General features: G+C 40.6%; 1 protein-coding gene across 1 annotated transcript in view; it reads left to right on the top strand.

The window, feature by feature from the left end:
• Positions 1–11,897, top strand: part of TNRC6B (trinucleotide repeat containing 6B) — a 113,080-nt gene extending 101,183 nt beyond the window's left edge. The window contains exons 20-26 of the mRNA XM_010564784.1: positions 1,729–1,812; positions 4,258–4,404; positions 4,641–4,736; positions 7,212–7,532; positions 7,921–7,991; positions 9,857–9,996; positions 10,949–11,897. Coding sequence (XP_010563086.1) covers positions 1,729–1,812; positions 4,258–4,404; positions 4,641–4,736; positions 7,212–7,532; positions 7,921–7,991; positions 9,857–9,996; positions 10,949–11,342 — 1,253 coding nt within the window. The 3' untranslated portion in view covers positions 11,343–11,897. The remainder of the gene's footprint in view (positions 1–1,728; positions 1,813–4,257; positions 4,405–4,640; positions 4,737–7,211; positions 7,533–7,920; positions 7,992–9,856; positions 9,997–10,948) is intronic.
• Positions 11,898–12,187: the final 290 nt, after the last annotated feature.

Here is a 12,187-nt window from a genome sequence, read left to right as displayed (position 1 = left end):
TCATTGCGGACCACCAGGTTTCTTTTGCCACCAGTATTGGTACAATATCTATACAATGTGTGTGCTACGCTGTTGTGGTTTTCCTTTGCTCATGTCGTGTAAAGGATAGAAGAGTAGTTGCCATGTTTAAGTACTACTCAGCAATCTTGTGGCTTGAGTGGAAGTTTTTTGCTTTTTGGATTACAGGCAGTAGCACATTCTTTAAGTCTTTTAGAGTTTCATTGGCAGAATTTTATCTTTCCGCTAGAAAACTCAAGTGTCTAGGAAAATACATACGTATTTGAACACACACATAATTTTCTATATAAAACATTTGTTAAACAGGGTGGTGTCCTTGAAGTTGCACGATTAGTCACCAGTGCTGTTCAGCAAATAGTGGATGCTGTGATTTTTCTCTGCCTGGAAGACACTTACATTTCAAGAAAAACACTAACTGCAAATCCTCTACTGTGTATCCCCTCAAGCACAAAAAAGTAAAGGTGCAGGTACATCTGTGGGGTAAACCAGTAGCACAGACCTTGCATCAGAAAGCCTAGGAATCTGTGTGATGGATACAACTACAGGAAACCTACAAAAAGTAGCTAAAGCTTTATATGTGGGAACCCCTCAGTGTCTTAAGTCTGGCAAGAACATGTTTTCTGATGACCTAACTAAGTTAAAGAATTAGTTATTTCAAGAACATCTGCATACCCACAGCACTTCATACCACTGACTGCTCTCTGTAGAGGTGTTATTTGCATTATGTTTCTGTCAGCATGGTTGTTAAGTACTGAGCTTCTTGAGCTGGAGTTACTGTTCATAATGCCACAGACCCCCAAAATTTAAATTTTTTTGCAGGACCACTCTCGTAGACCCATTGTTGCTGAACTTTTTCTTTAGTTACCATTCCCCTATATAATACTGAGAAACACAGTACTGCTTGCAATGTTAGGAGAAGGATGTGAGCATGAGCTCTGCCATGTTTCCAGATTGTGGAGCAGCCACTGGCTCTAGGAAGATTCTTGGTAGCCGAAGGCTGTTTCAGAAGCTTGAATAGCTACTCTTTGCCCCTTGTCGATATCATAGAGTTTCCTTAGTGATACCTGCAGTCCCACTGTCAGGGATAAGCGAAATTTTTGCTGTTGCTGACTGTGTCACCACTGTGAGAGGATAGCTGGAGTTCACAAATCCTGAAGATAAACTCTCACCTGGGATCATCAGTACCATCCCCAATTTCTTGTGTAAATGAGTAGCCCATGACTGTTATTGCAGATGTCATGTAACAGATCATGGGGTTTGGCATGTGGCTTTTATGCAATTATTGCTGTATTGCTAGCCCTCTCTTAGGAGGTTCACAGACTATTGGGACAAGTGTTACTGTCCCAGAACCATCAGCCACTTACGCTGTCTCATAGCCCCTCTAGCTTATTGGCTTCCTCGAGAAGGAAAACTTAGCTGAAGTCATGATCCACCTTATCAACGCCCCGATGAAGAATAAAGACCCAAAATGATTTTATACTGTAGGTCCTTTTTCTCTGCAAGCTTGTAGATGAGGCCCACTGTCAGTTCCTGGCATGGAGATACAATTTTTCTTCCTAGTGTTGGAAAATAAGTTGCTAACGAAAATGAGTTTACAAGAGAAGACCTCTTGAAATAGGTGCATTTTTCCTTTGAATGAATACAGTGGTCACTCAGCATTCACCCTGACTACACCTTTCGCGTTTTCCTCCTAAATGCCATCTGCTGCAGAAATTCTGCCGTTCAAGAGAGCAGTATTGTTCAGCACAAAGATAAATGAAGTGGTGCCCAATCAAACTGATATCACAGCTGGAGGTGAGAGCAAGTTTTGCTGCATTGGTGAGAACTGTATCTTTTGGTTATGTCACACAGACTTGCATACCTAGGTAATACTAGACTGTAATTTTCCTATTCAAGAGCAGTTCAGTCATATACTCCAGGCAAACTGACCTGGATGTGTCTGTCGTGGTTTTCCTAATAATCTTGTGTTTGAACTTTTTGGGAGGACCTTTCAAATATCAGTGGAAAAATGCACTTCATGTTTTCTTTACTATCTAGAAATAAAATAGCATGTCTGTAGGGAAAGTTGGTGAATGTGCATGAGAGTAACTGTCAATCCCAAAGTATAGTTTGGAAATTTGTCAGTATGCTGAAGTTCAAGGAAAACTCTTCTCCAGACCAGGATTATCTTGATGAGTGAGTGTGTTTGCATACAATACACCTGATCTTTGGAGCCTTGTTTGAATATTCCTTAACTTTTTGATGAGAGCATACTATGCACTTAATTTTCAGTCTAACCAATTCTCAGAAATCTTTACAAAGACAAGACTTGGACTTAGTCAAGGAAGTCTAATTTCCAGGTCCTAATCTGTGCTTATGGGTTCTTTATCTCTAAACAGAGAAGATCTTTTGACTAGACCCAAGAGCTGCATTGCTTGTTCCTTAAGCATAAGGTGGTCCTATTTGTCAGAGGATTGCAGCATTTTGGCAGTAGCAGAGCAGATTCCTTCCTTGATGCAGTACTGATTGCTCATACTGTTAGAAACGTTGATACCTGGTATCCTAGATTATTTTGTTGAGTTACTACAGTTTGGGAGATGTGACTGAGGTTTGCAAAATTATGAAGGCAGTGAACAAGATAAATGCAGAATTGTAACTCTGAATCTTGCAACACTAGAACCATGGTGCAAATGCTGGACTTAAGAAGATATAAATTTTAAATAGATGAGAGTTTTTTCGTTTGGGGTTTTTGGTTTTTTTTCTCCCATTGGGAGTGGTGAACTTCTGCAGTGCGTTGCTTTTAGAGCTTGTGGAGACAGGTAGTACTAGCCAGTTGAAACTGGTTGGATAAACAGATGGAAAAACAGTTTCACAAGCAGGTGCTAGCAGATAGAGGGTATTTCTGACATCCTAGATAGAAGGACTGTGGATGCTGGAAGAGTGTGAGGGCAGTTGCTTACAGATAGTGGCGAGATTTGTGTTCTGTCCCTAAATGGTATCCCTCCAACCACTGTTAGCAGAATACTGGGCTAGATGGACCACAGTTCTGACCCAATGGGGTATTTCTTCTGTGTTCTCTGAGATTCTCCTGCCAATGCATTATCACAATCTAATACTGCCCTTGCTGTGCCAATTGTTTGAACCAGTAATATCACGTTTTCTTCTGTATTTGTGTGTGAAAGTCATAGTCTTGACTATGCTGCTTCATTACAAAGGTGACTGAAATGAACCCTTCCATGCCAGATTCACCTTACATTGTTTCATTCCAGAGAGCACATCCTAGATCCCACTTTTAATCAAGGTTTTTTAATTACACTCAAATATTCTGTCAATTATTTCAAAACTTCAGGTTGGGAATAAAGGTATCATTCCACATCCTGGACTTGTATCTGCAAGGGATGAATCTGCTACCTTGGCACTCTTTTCACACTTATCCAAATTGTCACATAGTATCTGAAGCTTCTTGGTTTTGTGTTTGGCAGTTTTACTTTCTTATCACTGCTTCCAAAATTGACCACAGCACTTTATTCGTTGAACATCTGCTCAGTGAAAGAACCAAGTTCCTGATCTTTCTTACAGTAACTGGAGTTTTTGTATGTTCATACTTTATATAATTCATCCTCTTGTTTTAAAAATCTGGCATGCCTGGAGCTGTAGTTGAAAGGAAACTAAAGCATGATAAGTATATTCCATCTCATTGTGAAGCATGAAGAATGTCAATGAGCATATACATTGCTTTTGCCACAAAGCATCTCACCTTAGCATTACCTCAATATTGATAGTTAATGTATAAAGTATGTGTGTACCTGCAGTGTAAAGTGTCAAATGTTGTGTTTACAAACTCCTAAGGTAGGTAGCCTTTGCTTGAGAAGGGCTTCTGCACATGCACAAAGTGTGTGTGTGCTGAATCTAATCTTATAATATATAATCTAATTTTATATATCTTAAAAAATACATAACCTATTAAGGAAGGTTCAAACTATTGAAGCCTCAACTCAATGTAGTAAAACAGGAATAGTCAAAGGAATACCGTATGCACTTGCTCCACTTTTTTGTAGTGTAGTTGTATTCGGACACTAGAGATAGTGCCATGGGAGGAAATGTGAAATAGATTTTAATTGAGAAGTCTGTTTTGGTTTTTTTTTTTTCTGAGAAACAGTGTAGAAGACAATTTACCCTTCTAAAATATCTTCAGCAGTTAACTTCCAGTAAATGGTGTTTCCCTGTTTTCAACTAATTCCTTTTTCCCCCCTGTCCCAGAGTTCCAACCAGGAGTGCCATGGAAAGGTATACAAAACATTGACCCTGAATCTGACCCCTATGTGACCCCTGGAAGTGTGCTGGGGGGGACAGCCACATCTCCCATTGTAGATACTGACCACCAACTTCTGCGGGACAACACCACAGGTAAAACAGTGAACAGCTGGTATGTGGTTATTTAAGTTCTTCTGATGTTCCTGTCATAACAGGGTAACAGTCTATTGCATTTGACTAAGAAGGAAGCCTAATTGCCTTTGCACCGTGGCTGTGTATCATGTGAAAGCTTGACATTGGTACAAATTGTGGCTCTCTTGAGGTTCAACAGTATTACAGAAACTCTGTGAAATTGGCCTACTCTTTTTCTCTCCTTTTCCCTTTGATAGGGTCTAATTCTTCCCTCAACACCTCGCTGCCTTCACCTGGTGCCTGGCCCTACAGTGCCTCTGACAATTCCTTCACCAACGTTCATAGCACTTCAGGTATGTGGGCTCCAAAACTTACCTGGACAAAGCATTTTCTGCTTAATCACTAGTTCCTCATTCTTGTTCCACTTCGAATATTTAGTCTTTCAGTAATTTCTGAGGAACTAAAAATTTGAGTGGCTGATCAGGTAGTTTTCCTCCTGAAGATAAAATACTGTTGTAGTTGCTTTAAAAACTAGACTAAGATCCTCTGCCCTTCCTCCCACCCCCAGTACAAAATTCTTAGTTACGCAAGTTAAAGAACAGGGTAGCAGTGAGCAGCAGAGGCAAAAGGGGGAAAAAAACCCCACATGCACAATCTGTTGATACATGCAAGGGGTTGGGGGACTGTCATAATTTTTTTAACATACCTGCTCCTGTATGTATGAGTTAAGCAGTTAGAGTAAATAAGGTGAGTGATTTTACTCATCTTAAATTCAGAATATTGGAGTGCTGTGAAGGGAATGTTTTTGCCTTGCCTTTTATAACACTTATCATTCCCTGAAACTCGGAGAGAGAGAGGGGCCTTTTCATCCTCTGGCTTTTAATGGTTGGCCTGTAAATAGTAATTCAGCTATCTGCCTCAGATCTTGGTAAGAAGGTCTCCAAAGCTTTCTTGTGAAAAATGGTTTCTGCACACACTTCTGAGTAGGATGCTGGAAATACTTGCTCCAGACAAACCATTTGGATTTTGAACTTCTTACAAATGCCAGAGTTTTCTCTTGAGACATCATTGTCTTAACAACTACTTAAAACTGAAGAATTGTGTTTAAATAGCAGAAGTGATGAACATAGCTGAGAGCTGCATCTGGCCCAAACTTTATGGGTTTTGCATCTTACTGAATAAAAGCTGTGTTCGTATGTTATCTCAGCATCTTCACAAAATGTGTTGAAAATCCTATTTAGCCCTCGAGAAAAACAGTGTTCCTGCTGCCAGTTTGTGCAGCATTCCAGTGACATGAAAGATTTCTTTCATAGCCTGGGGAAAGGAGTGGCATGTATCAGCTTCTTACCTCTGCTGATTTTTTCTCTAGCACATAAGAAAGACCCAAGAGATAAAAAAATGATTGAAGTCATAGTTGAATTGAGGAAACTAGACTACTGCCTGGCACACATACCATCTTCTGCTCGTCTTGTTAAACTACACACCAGCATTGTACAGCCAGAAAGCAGGTCATCTGAATTAGGGATTTGGAATTCATGTGTGTCTAAAACAAACTGGGTCTAGTGAAAGCTGGTTTTTAAGCACTTTTCGTATACTTTCATAGGCTAGTGCTTGAAACCTGCTTGCTATTGACAGTTACTCTGTTGTGGAAATACAGTGATCCAGCTGTAAAATGAAGCATGCTTTTACTTGCTGAAAGCTTTATGGTCTTGATTCCCAAATGTATTATTTTCTGGCACCCTGGCTTATTGTAAACCTGGATTTTTACCGTTTGTTTCAAGTAAGTAATTTACTACCGTTTGTTAGTGAATAGAGCTTAATACGTGTATTTGCACACACATGCACCAGAGTTCTGATTAAGATAATTAATGACTAAGCTAATTCATGATACAAGTGCCTTTTCCTCTCAGATTGCCTTGTCTGTGTTTGCTGGTTCTCATTACAGAACAAGGAAAAAAAAATTACTCGAGCAATTTTGACTTTTGGTTTGGGTTTTTTTTGCTGGGCGATAAATATCCCTTGGTGTCAGAAGGTGTGGGAGAATTTGTGGTCTGCCTTCTTAAGGAAAATTGGCTTACGAAGAGCTCCCAAATATTCATGACCTGTAGTGATGTTTTGGGGAGCGTGTTAATTTTTATCTTTTAGTGGACTTTTATATAAAAGGTTCTTGAAATGTTAGGGATATCCACTGTTGACCTTAACTTCTCCTAACAGGCATTTGGTAATGGTTTCTAATAAAAAAATGAATGTGCACTGTCAGGATTTAAAAGTGCAGTTGTCACACAGCTCAGTGGCCTTCTTTGTGTTACTGTCATGTCAGCTCTGTATGAAATTTGTGATCTGTGAGAAAGCTTTGACCTTACAGGAGGACGTCTTTAGGAGGTAGCGTTAGCTTAGTAGACCAAGAGTGGTAAATATTCATTTCAGTTCTCTGCAAGTTTTTGGCCTGACGAAGGTTCAGTTTCATTAAAGGTCAGTAGTGCCCAACCTTGTAAGAAATTCTCAGATTCTTAAAGGAAATGTAGTGTGGACGTAATAGTTGCTGTTTGTCTTATTAATGATTGAACATACTGAGACTGACTGGTTACATTATCATAAATGATCTAGGGATTTTTTTTTTTGTCAGCATATATAAAATAAGCAAAAATTAGTTAACTTACATGTAGCATGGCTTTTTTTCGGTATGGTAAGTTAACTGTTGTATGGTTCTGTGCTTTGTGGTTGTCTCCAATATAAATGCGGTCCAAGGGTTTACAGTGATAGTACGGTTAAAGGCTAGTGGAATCTCCTGAGTTTCTCTAATACGTACAATTTATTTAATCTTCTAGCAAAATTCAGTGATTACAAATCAACATGGTCCCCAGATCCCATAGGACACAATCCCACTCATCTCTCCAACAAGATGTGGAAAAATCATATTTCCTCAAGGAACACTACAGGGCTGCCCCGCCCGCCTCCTGGCCTGACCAACCCCAAACCATCATCTCCATGGAACAGCACAGCACCCCGATCGGTCAGGGGCTGGGGGGCACAGGACTCACGGCTTGCCTCTGGTGAGAAGAATCAACTGATAGCACCATTGATCAGACCTGAGGAGTGTACGTTTTACAGCACTAATGGTTTGGAGGAAAGAAAGTTGCAGTTGTCTGGTAAAAGGAAAAAAAAGTTCCTTCTTGAAAGGGAAATTTGCTGTCAGTAGTCGGGGTGGGGGCTGGGGGTGGAATCCCAGGTCCTGCTGCAGGGAATGAGTGAAGAGGGCCGAGAGCTGCCAGGAGGGAATATCTACTGCATGGGGCCTTTCAAGACTGGATGCTTTCAGTGGGTGGGAAACTCCTTGAAGATAAACTCCAGTAAAAGGTGACTCGATGTGAGATGCGATGCAAGATTTGTGTTTGTTTTCAGGACGAAGATTAGGCTTTCATGTGTTAGCAGGGCTGATAATGCTGAATTTGTCTGAGATTGGAAGACCTGACTGTAAAGAAAAATAGTTTTCTTTGTATCAGATCTGTCTTGATTGTTCTGTCCTCTAATTTGCAGCATCTACTTGGAGTGATGGTGGCTCAGTTCGTCCTAGCTACTGGTTGGTTCTTCACAATCTCACTCCACAGGTATTTTCTGTTGTTGTCTCTGGGAAATTGTTTGCTTTACCAATATACGGATTTGTGGATTCTTCGGTTGTTTCTCTTTGAGTAAAATCTAACAATCAGGTTGGTCAGCATATGTAAGATGTGTTTCTACTAAATTGGGCTGCAGTCTGATTGGTTTTTCTATGGTAATCTCTTCAGCTAACTTTTAAGGTGCTCAGTTTTTGCTACATGACCGTCATAACCTTTCATTACCTAGAGTTTCAAAAAAATTACTGGAACAGAAAGGTTTTTCTTAGACATGAGGATAAGTTGCATGACCATAATGTGGAATGGTTTATAGCTGTTAAAGAGGCTGTTCTTTGGGATGTTGTCAGTAAGAAAGCTGGTGTTACTGCCAGTTTTCACTTTGGTGTTTCCATAGTGAAACCACAGAATGTTTCCAGCACTCCTGCCAAAAGCAGTCTCGTTAGGTTATTCCTGCAAGCATTCTCAGAGCTTGCTTCCATTCAAAATGAATTCTGTGGAGATCCTGGTTTCAGCAGTCCCAATTAGTCTGTATTCAAGGCTTAGGAAAAGCCTGTGTGATTATCAGCAGCGCCCTGAGGTCTAGACAGAGAGTCCCCTGTTCAGCAGGATAATTTACCATACTTTTACTACAGTCTGAGAAAACATCAATGTGGAAGGAAAAACTAAGGTCTCCTTCAGATCACCCAAAATGGTGCAAACTGTGCTCCTTTCATAGAAGAGACTTTTCCTTGAGGTGAAGGAAACAGCAGTGGTGTGATGAAGAGGCACAGTTTTAAGTCTTCCTTTTGTAAGGTAGTTTAATACTGGTTTAGGAGTCATTTAAAGGAAGAAGAATATATTTTGGAGGTGTCTTAAGTTAATAGAAAAGAGAAAGAGGCAGATTGTAATTGTCTCTTCCATAACAAATCTTCTATTTATTGGGTGTCAGTACACTAGTGAGAAGGAAGCGTAAAGGTTAAGGTGGATTCAGGGACAGTATCTTCATTTCAAGTTTCTCTCTTTTAACTTTGTCCATATTTGTACCCACACACAACTTCCTTTCCCCTCATTTGAGGTTATATTATATAATGGGGGGAAAAGAAGAAGGAAGAAAGTAGCACTTCCTTAAGTATCTGCACATATGGATCCCATTCGTGTGTGCATGTTCCTGTGGCATACCAGGAATGGAATCTGTCTGTGCAGAACACCTTGGAGAACAGCAGTTACTGGAGGTAAGTAACAAGCTGTTACTGCTGCAGAAGGAATGTAGGCAACAACTGCTGTGAAAACAATAGTTCAGGAGGAATGAGCATTGCTGGGTTTGGCAGAAAGATCACTGGCTGTTTCTGTGGCTTACTGTTTCATAAACCACAAAGACAAAAAAGCACCAAAATAAATTTAAAAAAAAAACTCGTTGCACAGGTGATATTTCCAGTTTTGCAAAGAACTTTTAAATACTGGTTGATCTAAATTCTACTGAAATCAGAGTGCTGGAGACTAGGAGATTCTGGCTCCCTTGGTACAAATCCTGACGGCTGAAGATGGTGAGAAGTACAAGTTGTATATAATTACTGGAAAACCTGCCAACGTAAGGATAGTGACAACATAAGAAAAGCAGTGAGGTGGGGAAAACTGGACTCAAGCTACAAGTGAGCAAGAAGGATAAGTCAGATTATTCCATAAAGCAAAGTCATTGTAATTGTGAGAAGTCGAGGCATACCAATTCTGTTTGAAAATTAAATTCCGTCACCTTTGCTTGCTTCCCACTGCTTTCACCTGTTTTCCTTTCCGAGAGCAGATTATCTTTTAATTACTGAGACAAAGTTAGGATTCGAGAAATAGTTACAAACATCTGTTTTATCCTGGCTGTTCTTCCTCAGATCGATGGGTCAACCTTGAGGACGATCTGCATGCAGCATGGCCCACTGCTGACATTCCATCTGAACCTGACCCAGGGCACCGCCCTTATCCGATACAACACCAAACAAGAGGCGGCCAAGGCCCAGACTGCACTGCACATGTAAGCAATCCCTGTGTCCGTTCTGTTACTACATTAGTCATGAACACAGAACACCTGTCTGGTGCTATGCTTTGGAGACTCATTTCAAGTGTCATGGTTGGAAGGGAATCTTTTGTTCACCGCAGAGGAGGAAGAGAAACAAAGATGCCTCCTTCTGTTTGTGTTACTTTAATTGCTGGCACAAACTGGCACATACAGAACTAAGAACGTGCAAATGGGACGGAACTGTGACCAGTATGCACCTTTACTGTACAATTTTGGCCATTTTATAAAAGCTTGTGAATTGTTTCCAATGAAAATCATTCTTATATGCATAACCCAAATGTGTAGGAATCTGCTATAGTTTTGAGATACACCTGAAACAGCTTACTTGAAAAGCTGCAGATCTTAGGTTTCCTGTTCTTAAGCTTTTTAGAACTGACTGTGGCTCTGGTATGTTTTGAAAATGCGAGAGCTTTTGAGACAAAAATCTTGGGGGGGTGGCATGGTGTAAGCCCTTAAACTGAGTGAAAACTTTTGAACTATACTAATTTTATCCTGAATTTCACAGGCTTTTACCCTGTTCTTCCTCTGTTTTGTTTGAAAGGTGGCATGCATGCATTTACCTTTTTAGCTACCCTGTAAAGGCACTTTTATTGCTCTTGGTGTTAATGTTCAGGACCTTAGTCTAAACTTAGAAAGGTTTTGTTGCAGGCATAACAACTGGATGTTGAGAGGAGGGGTTTGGTTGGTTGGTTTGGGGGCTTTTTTTCCCTTTATAAAATGGAAGTTCTTGTGTTTTGAGTCAGTTTCACTGTTGAGAACGGCTAAAGTTTTCTGTGCTTGCTCAATTGTGGCAAGCTCCTTTGGTTTGGGCACATAAGAGTGTTGTTTCCATGCCTTCTGAAATCCTTGCCCTTAACTTCTGGCTCTAGTTACAATTTTTTTTCCTTCTGTATCTCTTGTCTTCTAGGTGTGTGTTGGGAAACACTACCATCCTGGCTGAGTTTGCCACAGATGAAGAGGTTAGTCGCTTTCTGGCACAAGCTCAGCCCCCTACACCTGCAGCAACCCCAAGTGCACCCACAGCAGGCTGGCAATCCCTGGAGACGGGACAGAACCAGACCGACCCAGTTGGACCTGCTTTGAATCTCTTTGGTGGGTCAACAGGGCTTGGGCAGTGGAGCAGTGGTGGCGGCGGCGGCAGCAGCAGTGGGGGTGATCTCACTGGCGCTTCGTTGTGGGGGCCCCCAAACTATTCTTCAAGCTTGTGGGGGGTCCCGAGTGTAGAGGATCCACACAGAATGGGCAGCCCTGCTCCCTTACTACCTGGAGACCTTCTGGGAGGAGGGTCGGATTCAATCTGAACTTAGAACTTTCAACTCTGACCTCGTGACCTTTTTTGGAACAGCAGCAGCACTAACTTGACCTTTTTGTTTTTTTCAACTTGCAATAAATACATTTATAAAAGGAAAAAAGAAAACGGGAGAGAGAAAAAAAGGTGGGTCATTGACAGACTGTCTGAGCACATAGTTGCCTCCCTTATATAACTTCAGTTTTTTCGTTTGGAATATGAATCCAAAAAGAGAACATATCACTCTTGAAATACTTGAATCATGAACGCCAACTTAGAAAGACAATGTGAAGCAAGTACACATACCATTTAAATTTAAACACAAAAAATTAAAAAAATTAGTTTCTAGTTTTTCACTTTTTCATGTTATACGGAAGTTGTTGCTAAGAAACATATATACTGAAAAAATAGCTTTTTAACTTTGTTTGCACTGGGTGTGTTTCCGTCCTTAGGTCTACCATGTTGGGCTGGGGTAGGGGAGGGGTTCAAATGAAAAAAGGGGTTGGGGGGAGGGGAAGACTTGACGGAGCCTCACTTTAAAAACAAAAAAATAACTAAAAAAAAAATTTAAAAAAATAAAAAACCCACAAAAAAAAAACAAAACAGAAAAAAAAAACCAACAAAACAAAACAAAAAAACCAACACTTTGTGATTGGCTGGTTGATAAGTACCAGTGTGTTCTGGCACATGTAACTGCCCACGTGTGCTTGTTTCTGTGTGAGTGTGTGTGCACATGTTCGTGTGTGTGCATTTTTTTCTCTCTATATATAATCTTGAAACGCTGCATTGCTGATGGTCTACGGGCTGGCTGGCCATCTGCATGTCTTGATTCTGAAAACAAGACAGGCATGGTGGAGT

This window comes from Haliaeetus leucocephalus, unplaced genomic scaffold (genome assembly GCF_000737465.1).
Source record: "Haliaeetus leucocephalus isolate CR32 unplaced genomic scaffold, Haliaeetus_leucocephalus-4.0 Scaffold0, whole genome shotgun sequence".
In the NCBI taxonomy this organism is placed as follows: domain Eukaryota; kingdom Metazoa; phylum Chordata; class Aves; order Accipitriformes; family Accipitridae; genus Haliaeetus; species Haliaeetus leucocephalus.
The sequence above is the reverse complement of the archived record's forward strand: the minus strand, read 5'-3'. Positions and strand labels throughout refer to the sequence as shown.